The sequence below is a fragment of the Odontomachus brunneus genome, unplaced genomic scaffold, assembly GCF_010583005.1.
Source record: "Odontomachus brunneus isolate Ranch 3 - 2012 unplaced genomic scaffold, Obru_v1 Obru_scaffold_006, whole genome shotgun sequence".
Taxonomy (NCBI): domain Eukaryota; kingdom Metazoa; phylum Arthropoda; class Insecta; order Hymenoptera; family Formicidae; genus Odontomachus; species Odontomachus brunneus.
Genome location: NW_022639456.1, coordinates 589,304 through 602,965, shown reverse-complemented (window position 1 = coordinate 602,965; position 13,662 = coordinate 589,304). Strand labels below are relative to the sequence as shown.

General features: G+C 40.3%; 2 protein-coding genes across 15 annotated transcripts in view; one reads left to right on the top strand and one right to left on the bottom strand.

Annotated features, from left to right (window-relative positions):
* LOC116853791 (paired box protein Pax-6-like) overlaps window positions 1–3,308 on the top strand; it is a 121,660-nt gene extending 118,352 nt beyond the window's left edge. For 6 of the 10 annotated variants that reach the window (XM_032835003.1, XM_032835001.1, XM_032835000.1 and 3 more), the window contains 3 exons: window positions 98–393; window positions 778–1,088; window positions 1,530–3,305. In XM_032835003.1, the coding sequence (XP_032690894.1) occupies window positions 98–393; window positions 778–1,088; window positions 1,530–1,624 (702 nt within the window). In that variant the 3' untranslated portion in view covers window positions 1,625–3,305. Of the gene's footprint in view, window positions 1–97; window positions 394–777; window positions 1,185–1,529 lie in introns of all 10 variants that reach the window. The other 4 variants (XR_004380036.1, XM_032835008.1, XM_032835009.1 and 1 more) reach the window with 4 other exon arrangements.
* Window positions 3,309–6,185: 2,877 nt separating this feature from the next.
* The window catches only part of LOC116853792 (zinc finger CCCH domain-containing protein 11A-like), a 14,931-nt gene continuing 7,454 nt past the window's right edge, over window positions 6,186–13,662 (bottom strand). For all 5 annotated transcript variants that reach the window (XM_032835013.1, XM_032835014.1, XM_032835010.1 and 2 more), the window contains exon 6: window positions 6,186–8,719. In XM_032835013.1, coding sequence (XP_032690904.1) covers window positions 7,989–8,719 — 731 coding nt within the window. In that variant the 3' untranslated portion in view covers window positions 6,186–7,988. The remainder of the gene's footprint in view (window positions 8,720–13,662) is intronic.

The following is a 13,662-nucleotide window of genomic DNA, read 5'->3' as shown; positions in this document are numbered from 1 at the left end:
GACTAACCGTTGCATCTACGACCATCAGCCGACACGAAAGTTCCGTAGCCTAGCGATTGACCTGTATCTTCGTCTGTCTTCTCGTTCACTAACTCAGGTCTGGTTTTCGAATCGGCGGGCGAAGTGGCGACGTGAGGAGAAATTGCGCACACAACGGAGGGACAATCCGCAGCAGCAGCAACAGCAGCAGCAGCAACAACAACAGCAACAACAACAGCAACACACTGCCGGCGTGAATCTGGTGGCTGCTGGTCACCCGACGCCGCCGCCACCCTCGGGAATACTCGGTGGCCAGCCGCCACCGCAGGCACCACCCTCGCCGCCCAGAATACATCACGGATTCGCACCCACTGCCGTCTACCCGGGAATACCCAGCATGCCTGACTCGTACAGGTGAGAACGAAGAGCATTGACCGTCATCTGCGAAGGCCGAGCTCTATCTGAGAGGAAGAGACAATTGCGATAGCCAAATTTGTCACGTAACGCAATATTCGTGTAATACGTAAAAGTTACAAATCAGGATAGTAATTAAATTTTTACGTTTCGTGATGTAAAATCCGAAACTGCTTCAGCATTTTGCTTAGCGATTTTCAAAGTATTTTTAATAACCATTCTGTCAAAATCTCGCGTCAAAGTTAAGTTAATATAAAGTCGTCGAGGAGTATACTTCGCAAAACTGACAATTTGCTTTTGCGATATCAAATAGAACGAAATAATGAATATCAAAGAATGTTAAAAAACCACGCGACTCTACATGATTATTTTTTCATATTACAGTCCAATGACGTCGATGCCGAGCTTCACGATGTCGGGTGCCAGTCAGCAGAATCAACATACAACCAGCAGCATGTCCTCGCTGTCGGCTGGAGGCGGCATGAGTCCGATGGGCATGACCGTCGGCATGACCGTCGGCCCGAGTCCGGGTGCGTGTCTTCAGCAACGGGACAACGGCTACTCGTGCGGGGTCGCGAGACCGCCAAGCTACGAACCTTTGCATCTTGGCTACGGCGCCAGGCCGACTTGCAGTCCGACGCAGCCTTACCACGCGGCGGGTCTCAATCAGTACAATCAGAACGCCAGCTCGACCGGTGAGTGTCTACCGCACTCACTGCATTCGCTGCTTGCACTCTAGCCGATGGACTACTACTACGGCTACCATGGATAACACGCTATCGAACCCGCCGGTAATGGATTACACACGCTTCTGCCCAATCCTTCCGCGAGCAACACTCCTTCGCACGCATGAAACGACCGCGGCGACTCGTGATCGCCTTTCATGAATGTCGCTGATTCAGTTTCGCAATGTTTGTAAATTATAAGCTCGCGTATCAGCGTCATCTATATGGATCGCTCATATTGTGAAGCATTTGAAATTAAATAGAAAGCGAAATTGAACAGTCATTGAAAAAATTTTTGAGCGAGATGTAGTCGCGCGCGAAGCGTTGCACGTTCATATTTAGTCAGTCTCGTTTCCCTGACTTCGTGTGCGTGGAATTGTTTGAATTAATGTGTCGTGAATTCTCTTTTAGGTCTGATATCACCCGGTGTGAGCGTACCGATCGCAGTACCAGGTCAACCAGCACCTGACATGGCTGCGCAATATTGGTCGCCGAGGCTGCAGTGACCGTGGTGGTCGTCGACGTCGACCTCGTCTCCATAGATTTGAGCTTCTTCTTCGTCTCCTTCCCAATCTCGGTGATTCGCGAGCGAGCAAGCGACTGAGCGAAATCGCGGGACCTCAAGTATTCCGTGCGTTGCAATTGTTCGCCGTAGCGTATAAATCGAGATGGGTTATCGTGTCATTCCCGTTACTGCGTTTACCGTTTCGGTTACGAAAGCTTTGCACGGAAACAAGTTCGATTTGTCCGTCTGTACGCGTCTTCTGTACGTTTCTTACGAGGCGTAACGTGTCGAACGAGAACGTCAAGTTGCGATATAGACGGAAATTGATTGATTTCCGTGTATAGTTGCACATTTTACAACCGTTGAATTTAATCATGTCCTGATGCTGAAAGTTAGCAGTCATGCTTGCAATTAATATCCCGATCGCGTCTTATCGTTATTATTGGACGAATTCCGTCATTCGACGTTTTTTGCTTTCGCCTACAGTGTCGGCATCGCGATGCACGACCAGATGCTTCCTTCTTCATTTCGACGCTGTACCGAAATTTTGATAATATGCAGAAATAACCACTGTGACACATGTTAATACTTGTTAGTACGAATGCCATTCGTGTTCTTTGTGTGACATGTTGATATAGCGACGATCGGCATGATATTACATACGATATATCACTCGCGTGTCTGCGCTCTCGCAATCTCCAAAGTTATTTTCATTCGTACAATTATTTTTCCGGCCACAATATCATTCAAATATATTCGAGCGAGGTTGAGACGCATTTAGAGAAGAAAGAAAGAGAAAGCGGGAAAGAAATAGGGAGAGAAAGAAAGAGAAAAAGAGGGATAGAAAAAGAGAGAAAAAATATATGAATCGTCGGCAATGTGCAACTTATGTAAAAAATAAATTAGCGTGAAAAATCAGTGGAAAAGAATTGCGCTCCTGAGAATTCTCGCGAAATTTTTTTTCGCAACGGTTCATAGATATAACTTCCATAGAAAAATCGAGAAAGAGAGAAAGAGAAAAAAATGTGTATGTGTATGCACGTATGTATGAATGTGTGTGTGAGAGAGAAACAGAAGAAAAAATAAAATAGTTTCTAAGTCGGTATTACATTATTATTTATACTCGTGTAACGAACAGAGTCAGGAGATAATAAACGTGAGTTTGTTGTGTGTACATCGTAAGAATATCCACGATCATTTATATATATATAAATATATATAAATATATATATATAGTTAATTCTAATTCTCTAAGAATATCTTAAAAAAATCAATTCGTTCTAATTTATATCCGGTGTAAGGTTGAGAAAGAGAAAAAGTGAGAGAGAAAGCGAGAGAGAAAGAGAGAGAGAGAGAGAGCGAAAAATAAAAGAAGAATGACCGAAAACACCGATTGTGATTTCCCTTAGGCCAAGTATGTTAAGCGTACGATTATGCATTCTAAATAAATAGTGTGTGCATTTAAACGAGAGTTCTCTTAATATCTATTTTATAGTGAAAGCTTTGCTTACGCGACTCTAACAATGATTGCTTTCGTTGTGCCAAATATACGGGAATGAACCAGCGCGATATTTCGTTCACCACAAAAAATAAACCGAATTCATTAGACTATAACTTTGAATAATAAAACATTAATGAAATGGTTCAAGAAATTTGTTTGAAGTTGCTGAAAACGATTGTTATTACTCATTTAAATCAATATCTCTTAGCAATAAACAATAGTAACGTTATGGGTTTAATATGCCTAAAAAGTAGAGACTTTAAGCTTTAAAATGCTTTTCGAATCGATAGCATCATTTTTGGCGAAGTTATAACTTGTAACTTCGCCTGTCATAACAGAGGGTAAAAGGACGTCTAACTCGCCGTTGAAAAATACTATTTAGCAAGTGAAGGTCTGCCCAAGTATTGAGTCGCACCGCGATCTCAATTGTAGTCGGTAAGTACGGCTCGTAGTGAAGACTTCGGAATTAATTTTACAAAAATAACATTGAATCTATCACTACTTGATTGTTCGATCCTATCTAAAATCTAACACTACCTCGATTTTTTTTTTTTATTGAGAGAAATATATACAGCCATTAAGTATTAGCTTATCTGGCTAAAGCCTCTGTACATTCTTTCTATTCCTTACCAGTTACTTGTGTTCTTGTCTTATCACTAAGCATATGTATAGATATGTCTTTACAGTCTTGTCTATACCGTTTAGTTTTCCTCTTACACACTACCTCGATTAGTTAATGTGTACGGTGGCGGCTCGTAGCAGAAATTTTTGAACTAATACTGCAATATTTTGGATTTTGGAACTATTACTGCAATTCTAGACAAAATCGTAAAACTCGTCACTTGTTTTCGTAAAACTCATAAGAACTTATGAGTAGATCTGCAATTCTATGCGGACCGTATGTCATATAACTCGTAAATATCTACGATTCTTTTTTTGTTTTTTTCGTAAGCTATGACTTTACGATTTTACGATTTACTCGTATATTCGCTTAGAATTGCAGTATAATTTTACAAAAATAACGGGTCTAATAATAGTCTAATAATTTACAGATCTCTCTAAAGATTTTACACGTTATTTCAAATATTAACGGGTCTAAATATAAACGGGTCTTTAAACTTGTAATTTTTATGAGAAAATAAGGGATCTAAATGAAGACAAACTATGCAAATTATTAGACTCGTTATTTTTGTAAAATTAGTTCCGAAGTCTCCGCTATGAGTCGCCATCGTATACATTGACCAATCAAAGTAATGAGAAGTAGTGAGAGACTGAGGTAAAGGTAAAGATTCTGAGGACATATTAAACAGTTTTATTAAAATTAAAGGGAAATTGAATGAGATAACGTGAGGAGCTGTGAGCTAAGAGCATTGTGGGGCCGGGATAAAGAATATCTGATATATCGAAGGAATAGCGTGTAAGGCAAAAAGAAGGTGTCGTTGAGAAAGCACATAAAGAGCCGAAGGGGGGGAGACAGGTGCCCTCCCAGGCGAACAAAGAGATAGAAATAGATGAAAAATACGCGCTATCACAAGAAATATTTAAGGAGTTATTAAAACAAAAGAATGAGATAGAAGAAACAAGAATGAAAGTCCAGAAAGAAGGAGGAGGCCTGAAAAGATTATATTCTTCCACAGAAAAGGAAAGTATAAAGCAGGGAGGTCAATGGGTAAAAATGGCGGGAAATAAGGAAAACTTGAAAAAGAAAGCAAATCAAAGATCGATATCGCTAACAAGGGACAATGAAAGAGAAGAGAAGAGAACGATAATGACAACAAAAGAAAATGAAGAAAAGAAGGATCAAATAGAGCAAAGAGGAAAGATCAGGGAAAAGGAGATTTACTTATAATTTCAGGCTATGTATAATATCATAATTAAAAAAAAAATCAAAGTAATGATAGATTTAAGGATAAAACAATCAATTAGTGATAGATTCAATGTTATTTTTGCAAAATTAGTTTCGAAATTTCCGCTACGAACCGCCACCGTACTTACCGATTGAGGTAGTGGTACGATTCAATACTTGGACCGTACCTTTACTTTTCAAGTAGTAACTCTCAACAGCAAGTTAGACGTTCTTCACTTTATTGTAACAAATAAATAAACAAAAGTCAATAAATTATAGCTTCGATAGAAAATAACGGGACGATTCGAGAAGCATTTAAAAGCTTGAAATCTCTACTTTTTAGACATATTAAATTCATAACGTTATTGTTTATTGCTAAAAGATGTTGAGATAAATAAATAATAGTAACCGTTTAATTTTCAATTTTATACTTCAATTAATTTTTTGCATTGTAAATTCATTTATGGCTGCGTTCCGAAATTCACACCGCAAGTGCTAAAATTCTAATATACGTGACATCAACTATAGATTTTCAGTACTGGTAATGAATTTCGGAACGCAACTTATATGAAAAGTATATGTTTCTTAAAGAGGAAACTTTTAACTTTCTATTTTTTTTTTTTATGAAAATTGTACACTTACTCGAGCTCTTCTATGAGTGATCAAAAACTAAAAGACAGTTTTTGCTTCAACGTTAAATAGTTCGAAGAAAAAATCGTATCGGAATCTGTAGATATATAAATTAAAGAAGAAAATCTGTTTTTTCAAATCATTGAAACAATATACGTATTTAATTTTTTGTTTACATAGTACGACTCGATAAAGTTCGTAAAAAAATGTCAGTACTTGACAGACCTTAATTTATACTTGTGTAATATTGTAATATAAGTAACTATAATATTTGACAATACGTTTGAAAATTAGAGTCTTCAAGCAATAGAATGCTTCTTCAATCATCTCATTATTTTTTCTGAAGTTAGTTTGACTTATTTTGCATAACTGAAAAGTATGATCTTTCAATTTTATATACATATATTTCTTTTATTTATTCTAGGTTATATTTATATCTTTATTATTACGTCTGATAATTGTTTAGTGTAATTTGAAAAGTACGCAAATTAAACAAAAAATCCTGTATTTTATAGAATAAATAAAAATGCAATAAATACTGCGTATATACGACATGAAAGGAAACGATATATAATAAGTACATCATTACTTTGCAAAAGTATAACAATCGTATATTTATCTTGACAATTTTCATTTGAGAAGAAAGACATTGTATTTTATAAATTTAAACTAGAATTCTATTGCGGTTTGTCGGTGCGCGATTAATTTCAGGACGCTTAGTCAAACCTTCTTATAATTGCAATGATTTATTGCAACAATTGCATACTATTTCAATATCGGTTGATTTATATTAACTAAGTATATAAAAACTTACAAAAAGACGTAATATTTCGTAACAACAATGTGCACTTGCTTTTGTAGCGCATCTCCTATTACTGTAAGTTCAGTTAAAATAATTCTCTATGGTAAATCAACCGGCATTCAGAAGATAATTACATGATTTATTACCTCAAATTCTTGTGCCGAATAATAAAATTCAATCGTTTTACACAGTGATCTTGTAATTATTTCGAACAAAATACGTATCGTCCGTCTTGTTGATTTATAATTTAGTAATTATATTTGTTGATGTTTATGGTGTAAACGCGCTGTAATCATTATTTACATATGATACGGTGAAATAGTCGGTTCCACGCGATGTTTCAATGTTTAAATTCTCAGTAAACTGTATATACTGATAAGATTAAAAGAACTGTATTATTTACAAGAAATTGCATAAAGCTTAAAAGAATCGTATTATTTACAACATTATTTCGTATTATTATACATTTCCTGATATATGGACAATGTATAAAAGTTTGGCATCGAGTTAAGCGCGCAAGAGACTCACTCCAATGGATCTTAGAAGAATGCATATACTAACATGTAATTAAACATTATGTATACATTGATACATAATCTCTCTGAGCAATATCACGAGACTGTATTTGAAACGTGTGCGATAAAACTCATCTATTTATCTAAATATTCTCGCGACATGTCTCGCGAGATCGGACACAATGCAAAGTGCAACAACATTTCTCTGAGGTTGCAAACATTGTACTTTCAATCAACCTCGCAAAATTTCTCAGGTAATTACAACACTCCATTCGGTCGGTCGAGAATGCTTTTGAAGGGCGCTATCTTACTGGCTAGTTTTCTGATTAACTCGCGTTAGCTACCTTAGAAAACATACAATACACGATGATAAAATAGTAAAAATAATTCGCTATATTCGCTCGTCAATCGAATGACAATATCGCACTGGTATTCACGTTCACTCATTCACAACGTGCAATATCGTCGTCGTGCAATCATCATTTCTCCACTATAGTTGGTCACTATAGTTCATTCTCGCTTAAAAGATTCTGCGGTAGTGACTCCAGCCGCCCGCACCACTTTGTCTTGGTGCACGACCGCTGAAGGCTGCTATACACGAAGTTACCTTAGCGAGAAGACGCGATACGAAACACAGCGTCACATAAGCATCTCGACTCGACGAATGTATATTCCAACAAATATACTCCGTTAAATACCGCGTTAATCACAACATTGTGATGCTTATATATAGCGGCCTCCAGCGAAAGAGTATCACAGAAAACAAACGTTCTATAACGCCTCGCATTCCTCTTTCTCTTCGCTCCGTATGACTTCCCTATCACTTATCGATTTTTTTTTTTCATTCTTTTTTTCGACGTAAGAATGCAGAGTCCTTCCATCTCGTAACAACACCATGTCGAGGCCGGATTCTGGAAACTACTCACCAGCAGTACAATTTGTACTACATATCTCCTACGCGATTTGTATAATCTATATAATCTGTGCTACACTCCTCCCCCCTCTCTTCTTATATCTACATAATGCTACACAATTATGTACATGTTATGTACAGAATCCATTTATATTTTTCTACACGAGGAAGTCGTCTATGTCTTTAATTATATCCTCAGACGTCGCGTCCAACCTGATATACTCGTCAACCAGGCACTCCTCGTTCAGCTGCTTATTGTTGAACAGTTCGTTGTTCAGTTGCTCGTCGTTCAGCTGCTCCTCGCGACGTTCCGTCTCATTGCCTTCGCTTACAGCATCGACACGCGGTTCAACCGTCGTGCTGCTTTTCAAGGACCTTCGCAGTTTCACTGGACCTGCGGTCTGCTTGAAGTCGGTTTCACTAAGCTTGCGTTTCCCCAGCGGAGACACGAACGTCTGGTCCTGCTCGGTCGACTTCTCCGCTGGCTCGACCGGCATCGCGAATAATGTCGTGTCCTGCTCGCAAGTGGAACTTGTCGGTAGCTGTTCCGTATCCTCTGTAGATTGAGACGCGTCCGAAGTCGAAATATCGGCTGCGATAGCCAGTCTCTCCCTCTTTCTCCTTCGGATCTCCCTAAGGCTGAGGACCTTAAAGTCCATGCTCTTTTCCGACTGCTTGTCATTGACGATGCTCAGCAAATGCCTCCTACCGTGCCAGTTGGGCTTGCTGGTAGTTGTGGTCGTGGGCATATCTGACTCGTCAGGCTTATAAGCGTAATAAGCTGCACTCTCCGCTTGGATCTGCTCCAGGCGCTGCTGCTCGGCGCGGTCGCAGCGTAGGGCCGCTTTTTGCTTAGTCTTCGGCGATAGTACAGTCTCGTTGTCGGAATCTGAAAAAGGAAAACGATTAGAAACGATACAGCAAGTGTTGAGTCTTTTGCTGTTCTTTCAGTCGTGAACGACACTCTTCCCTGGATGCCACCCCAATGATGCGTCACCTATTAGGGTCACAGGGTGATCAGGTCTCACCTCTCGCGGCATTCTCTCTCTACCCCCTTTTTTAAATAATTCTTACTCTATTGTATTTTAAATAATTCTTACTCTATTATTTTAATCTCTCTCTCTCTTTCTCTATTTTCTTAATCGTACGAACGATTTTTCCCGAGTCTCTCGTCGAAATCATCAGGTCGAGATCTGCGCTATGCGTGTATATTCGGATTTCCCTCGCTCTGAATCGCAAACGCTTCCGAATAACTATCGCGATTTTTTAATTAAGAAGGTCACGATCATGAATACATCTCAACACGACTCGCGTCTCGTCGTCTCAGCAAGACGAGAAATTTTAATCGACGTGAAATCCATTGAAAGAAGCACATGTGAAAAACGTGAGAGCAAGAGGACAAATACATCTTTCTTCACGTTGCAAAGCAATGCTATCGCAAAAAAGGCGACTCGATGCGTAGTGAACGATGATAGGGTGCTAGTATACTTCGGTAAATTCTTTGCAATTAATCGATGAATACAAAGCGATACTTACCTCCGCCCCGTTCTCTTTGACAGAAGCGGTTTTCGCAGAAAAAAAAAAGAAAGAAAAAGAAGTTATTAATAAGCTCGTAATAAGAACTTCAGAGTCGGTTGCACGTGTTACACGATACGAATGATTCGTGATTATCAATGAAGGGGTGCGCGGGTAAAATAATGCCGCGTTCTTATTGCGATCGTTTGCCGTCGTAGTCGCTGCTGTTTATTGCCGCAGCTACTGCTCTGTTATTGCTGCTGGAGAACGCTCCGAGGTATCTCGATATTTTAAGTTCAGTTCAGTCATCGGTTCGCCGTGGAAGAAGCGGGTATAGAGCGACGCGACAAGCATACTCAGCCTCTCTGAATCGAAAATATTTCTTCCGACACATCCGCACACTTTATCCGCGCGTAAAATGAAACCAGTAATGAGTTCGACGGAGAGCCAAGAGCAAGAAGAAAATTACAGACGAGAGAGTAGAGACACACGCTATCTAAGAAAAAATTCCGGTCAAACCGATTGAATTCTTGCCAACTGAATGAACAATATGCTAAAGTCGCTTTACCGTGTTGAATCGGTGAATTTTTCGCTCGGATGTGTGTCGGAGAACCACAACATCCGAAGATAACTGTGCTTCTTACGCAATTGAAACAAACATATGTATAGCGATGTTTTAACGCGACGCACGAACGCAGCAAGTGTATTTGAATCGCCAAAGCGAGAGAGAGAGAGAGAGAAAACAGAGAGAAAGAGAGAAGAAAGAGTGAGAGAGTGAACGAGAGAGAGCGAATTATAAGCTATCAATTTTAGAGTATCATCTACTTGTAGCGATTAACCCTTCTACACCTATTTAGACACATACATATACATTAGACAACACGTTAAACATTCGTTTTACAAAGATATGTCCCGCATTCACATTGATATACACATACATAAATAAAACTGGCATAAAGCGCGTAATAATAAAAAGAAATCAAATTTGACGATTCGTATAATTTTCTCATAGAGTTCTGACGCAAGTCTTCCCAACATTGTTACTGCACGGAGAACAGATTTGAGCGGTAAGAATTCGCGAGTCTCGGAAGTTTCGTTCGTTCTACTCTTACATAAAATTGACTTTTGCCACAACGCTTTCCGACTTAAATATTACCGAACAACAGCTTCGTTCGGAGGAATCCATAAAAAAGTATACTCAGATGTATATATACAGAGTGTCATCGCTTTCAACCGGTTGAGCTTCGCGGCCGAGCGTCCGGAATCGGAGAATTTTGTTTCTCTCGATGAAATCACATTCGCGCTGCGAACGAAGGAGGTAACGATCCTGCGAGAGTCGAAACCGAGGAACACCCTGTATATGTGCGTGCACATACAGATACACATATATATCTACTCACATTTCGGTATCGACTTCTACGAGGAGGAGAAGCTTAACATCGTCGGGATGTCCGGTGTCGGCGAACGATCACGGTTGTCCCGCGTCTTTCCCGTGTCAGATGTATCTTCTGAAGGTACATGCGATTTACCTTTGCTCTTGTTTCTATCCACTTGAGGCCGGCTTCTTCACGAATCGATTTTGGCGATCGCGAAATCACCTCTCGTCGTTCGAGGGAGAAAGAGAGAGAAAGAGAGAGAGAAAGAGAGAGAGAGAGAAAAAGAGCGAGAGAGGAACATCGGACTCTATTTGACAAACTTGCGACTTGACGTTCTTTATCTGACACGTAATTATTCGTCAAAATCGACCGAAAAATTCGTTTGTTTTCCTCTCTTCTTGCTTTATTAGTGCAAGACTCATACGGGGAGGAAGAAAACGAACGAATCTTGCGTGATCAGAAGTATACGCGCTCGATCGCCATAATCGTAGAGCACCCTCTCCTAGGCGAAAAAAGCCTCTTACAGCATGGAAATAAAAGAAAAAAGGGAACGCCACCGGCGAGATGTGGATGAAAACGCTCGACCTCGTCGTCGCGACGCGAGGCGTTCGTATAGAACAAGAGCGAAGTGAGCGAGGTGGTATGTCGAGGTATCAAGTTTATTGAAATCCAGATATCATCTCAATGAAAAGTATTAATTTTTCCATTCGCTTACATCAATTCGTATAGTTAATTGCGCATCGCTTACTTTAGCATAATCGATCTTTCTCCTCCTCCTTCGCGTTCGGCCGCGAATCGGCCGAGAGAGAAAAAGGCTCTTTCGTTCTGCTCTTTTTTTTTCCTTCCTGCCTTCTTTCTTTGTTTATCTTTCTTTATCACTCGCACTCGAGACAAAAGAAGCGGTACGAACACGCGCGCACGCTTTTGCGCTTTTACGCCGGATCGACGTAACGATATCGCGGGTGGCCGTCGTCGATACTCGCGTTTTTCAAAAGAACGAACACCGGTCTTCCTTGACCAGAAATGTCGGTGTACCAGAAATGTCCTCGACTTTCGAGACAAAAAGAAAGAGAGAAAGAGAGAGAAAGAGAGAGAGAGAGAGAGAGAGGGAGAGAGAGAGAGAGAAGCTCTCACGATCGCGACACCTTTCATTCGCGCTGCAGACATCTGTTTCGAGACAGCAGGACGATCCTGATCGATCAGATCGCCAAATTCGACGTCGGCCCCGGATCGTTACGTCCATCGCACAGTGTTGAAGGATTCGTCGCACGGTCGTGACGCGATCAAGGCCCCAGAGATTCCGGCTGCAGATGCAGTGCGCCAAAGCGCAACGTAAGAAAATATACGAAAGGACAAAATAAAAAACAAGAAAAACAGAAAAAGTGAGAGGGAGGGAGGGAGAGAGAAAACGGACCCTGATCACGTGCACGGCCGAAAAAAGGAGAGTAATTCGCGACAACGAAGGTGTCACATAGTAACGCGAGACGATATCGAGGGAGGTCAGAAGGCGAGAAAAACGCGCAGATATAAAGTATAAGTGTAATAACGATGACGGTGTGCAAAACCAACCGTCCTATATAACGATGATAAGAAAAATATGAGAGGTTATTCCCCTCGCTCGTTGTCTCTCTCTTTCTTTCTCCCTCTTAACATCGCGATTACGTTATTGTTATTATGCAATTAAATTATTATTATGCAATTCATCAGTAATCTGCGTAAAAACCAATAATATTCAAATTGGTTTTCACTCAAAGTACACACGTCACGATCGAGAACGACGTGGTATCGGCGAGCTCAATGAGCGAAAGTGATCGCGCGTTGATACGCGAGAATTGTCAAGCTGCTAACAGAAAATTGATACCTGTTTCTCAGGTCGACTTATCAAATCTTTTAATCATTTACCCATAATTAGTTATCCGTATGTAATTAAAGACATAAAACCGTGAGAAACAGAGTTATACTAAAAAAATTCCGAGGATCGGATATAATTACTGAAACTTTGAGTCCGTATCAATCGACAAGTCTATTGATCGGTCAAAAAAGAGAGAGGGAGAAAGACAGAGAGATGCGCTCCGAGTACGCAAAAAATGACTCAAAAAATGTCAAACCAACAAGTTCCTATACAAAAAAAACAATTAATCTTATAGAAAACATGTGATGATAGCGAAGGGGCGATCGCCACGACTTGCGCGCGATCGCCTCCTTTTTAAATAATTTATATATATGTATGTGTATATATATATATATATATATATTTATATATATATATGTGTATATATATATATATATATATATATATATATATATATAGTGTATATAATATTTTCTTTTGCTCTATTCTCTCACTTTTGTATTCCGACGCACGCACAGAACGCGCTTTAACACGCGCACGCTCACGCACGCACATTATTCACGCGATGCGAGTAAAAGTGAGCTGGACGCGCGTAACAGTCCGTAGCGATCCTATAGGAAGAACACATCCTACTCGCTGTCTCGGAAGCAAACGCTCGGAATGTCCGAAGACACGCGCCCACGCATGTTAATGTCCGGAACACAGCATCGGCCGAATCGCGCAAATGAGTTGCGTCCTTCCGCGACCGATAAATTTGCAGACCACCGTGAGGAGAAAGACGCGCGTCTCGCCCGTCACATCCGCAAAAAAACAGAATAAAAAACAACCAAAAAAGGAGAGAGAAAGGGAACGAGATAACGAGCCCGGGCTCGTACAAACGCCTGCAATTAATCTACAGCCACGTGAACCACGTGAAGTGCAGCGATCGACGTGAAAGCAATTCGCGAAGCAACGAGCGACGAAATGTAAATTCGCGCACGGCGACACTATCGTCGATCCTGCGATTCTACGTTGATCCTTTACGGCTCTCTCTCTCTCTCTCCCCTCTCTTTCTCTCTCTCTCTCTCTCTCTCTCTCTCTCTCTCTCTC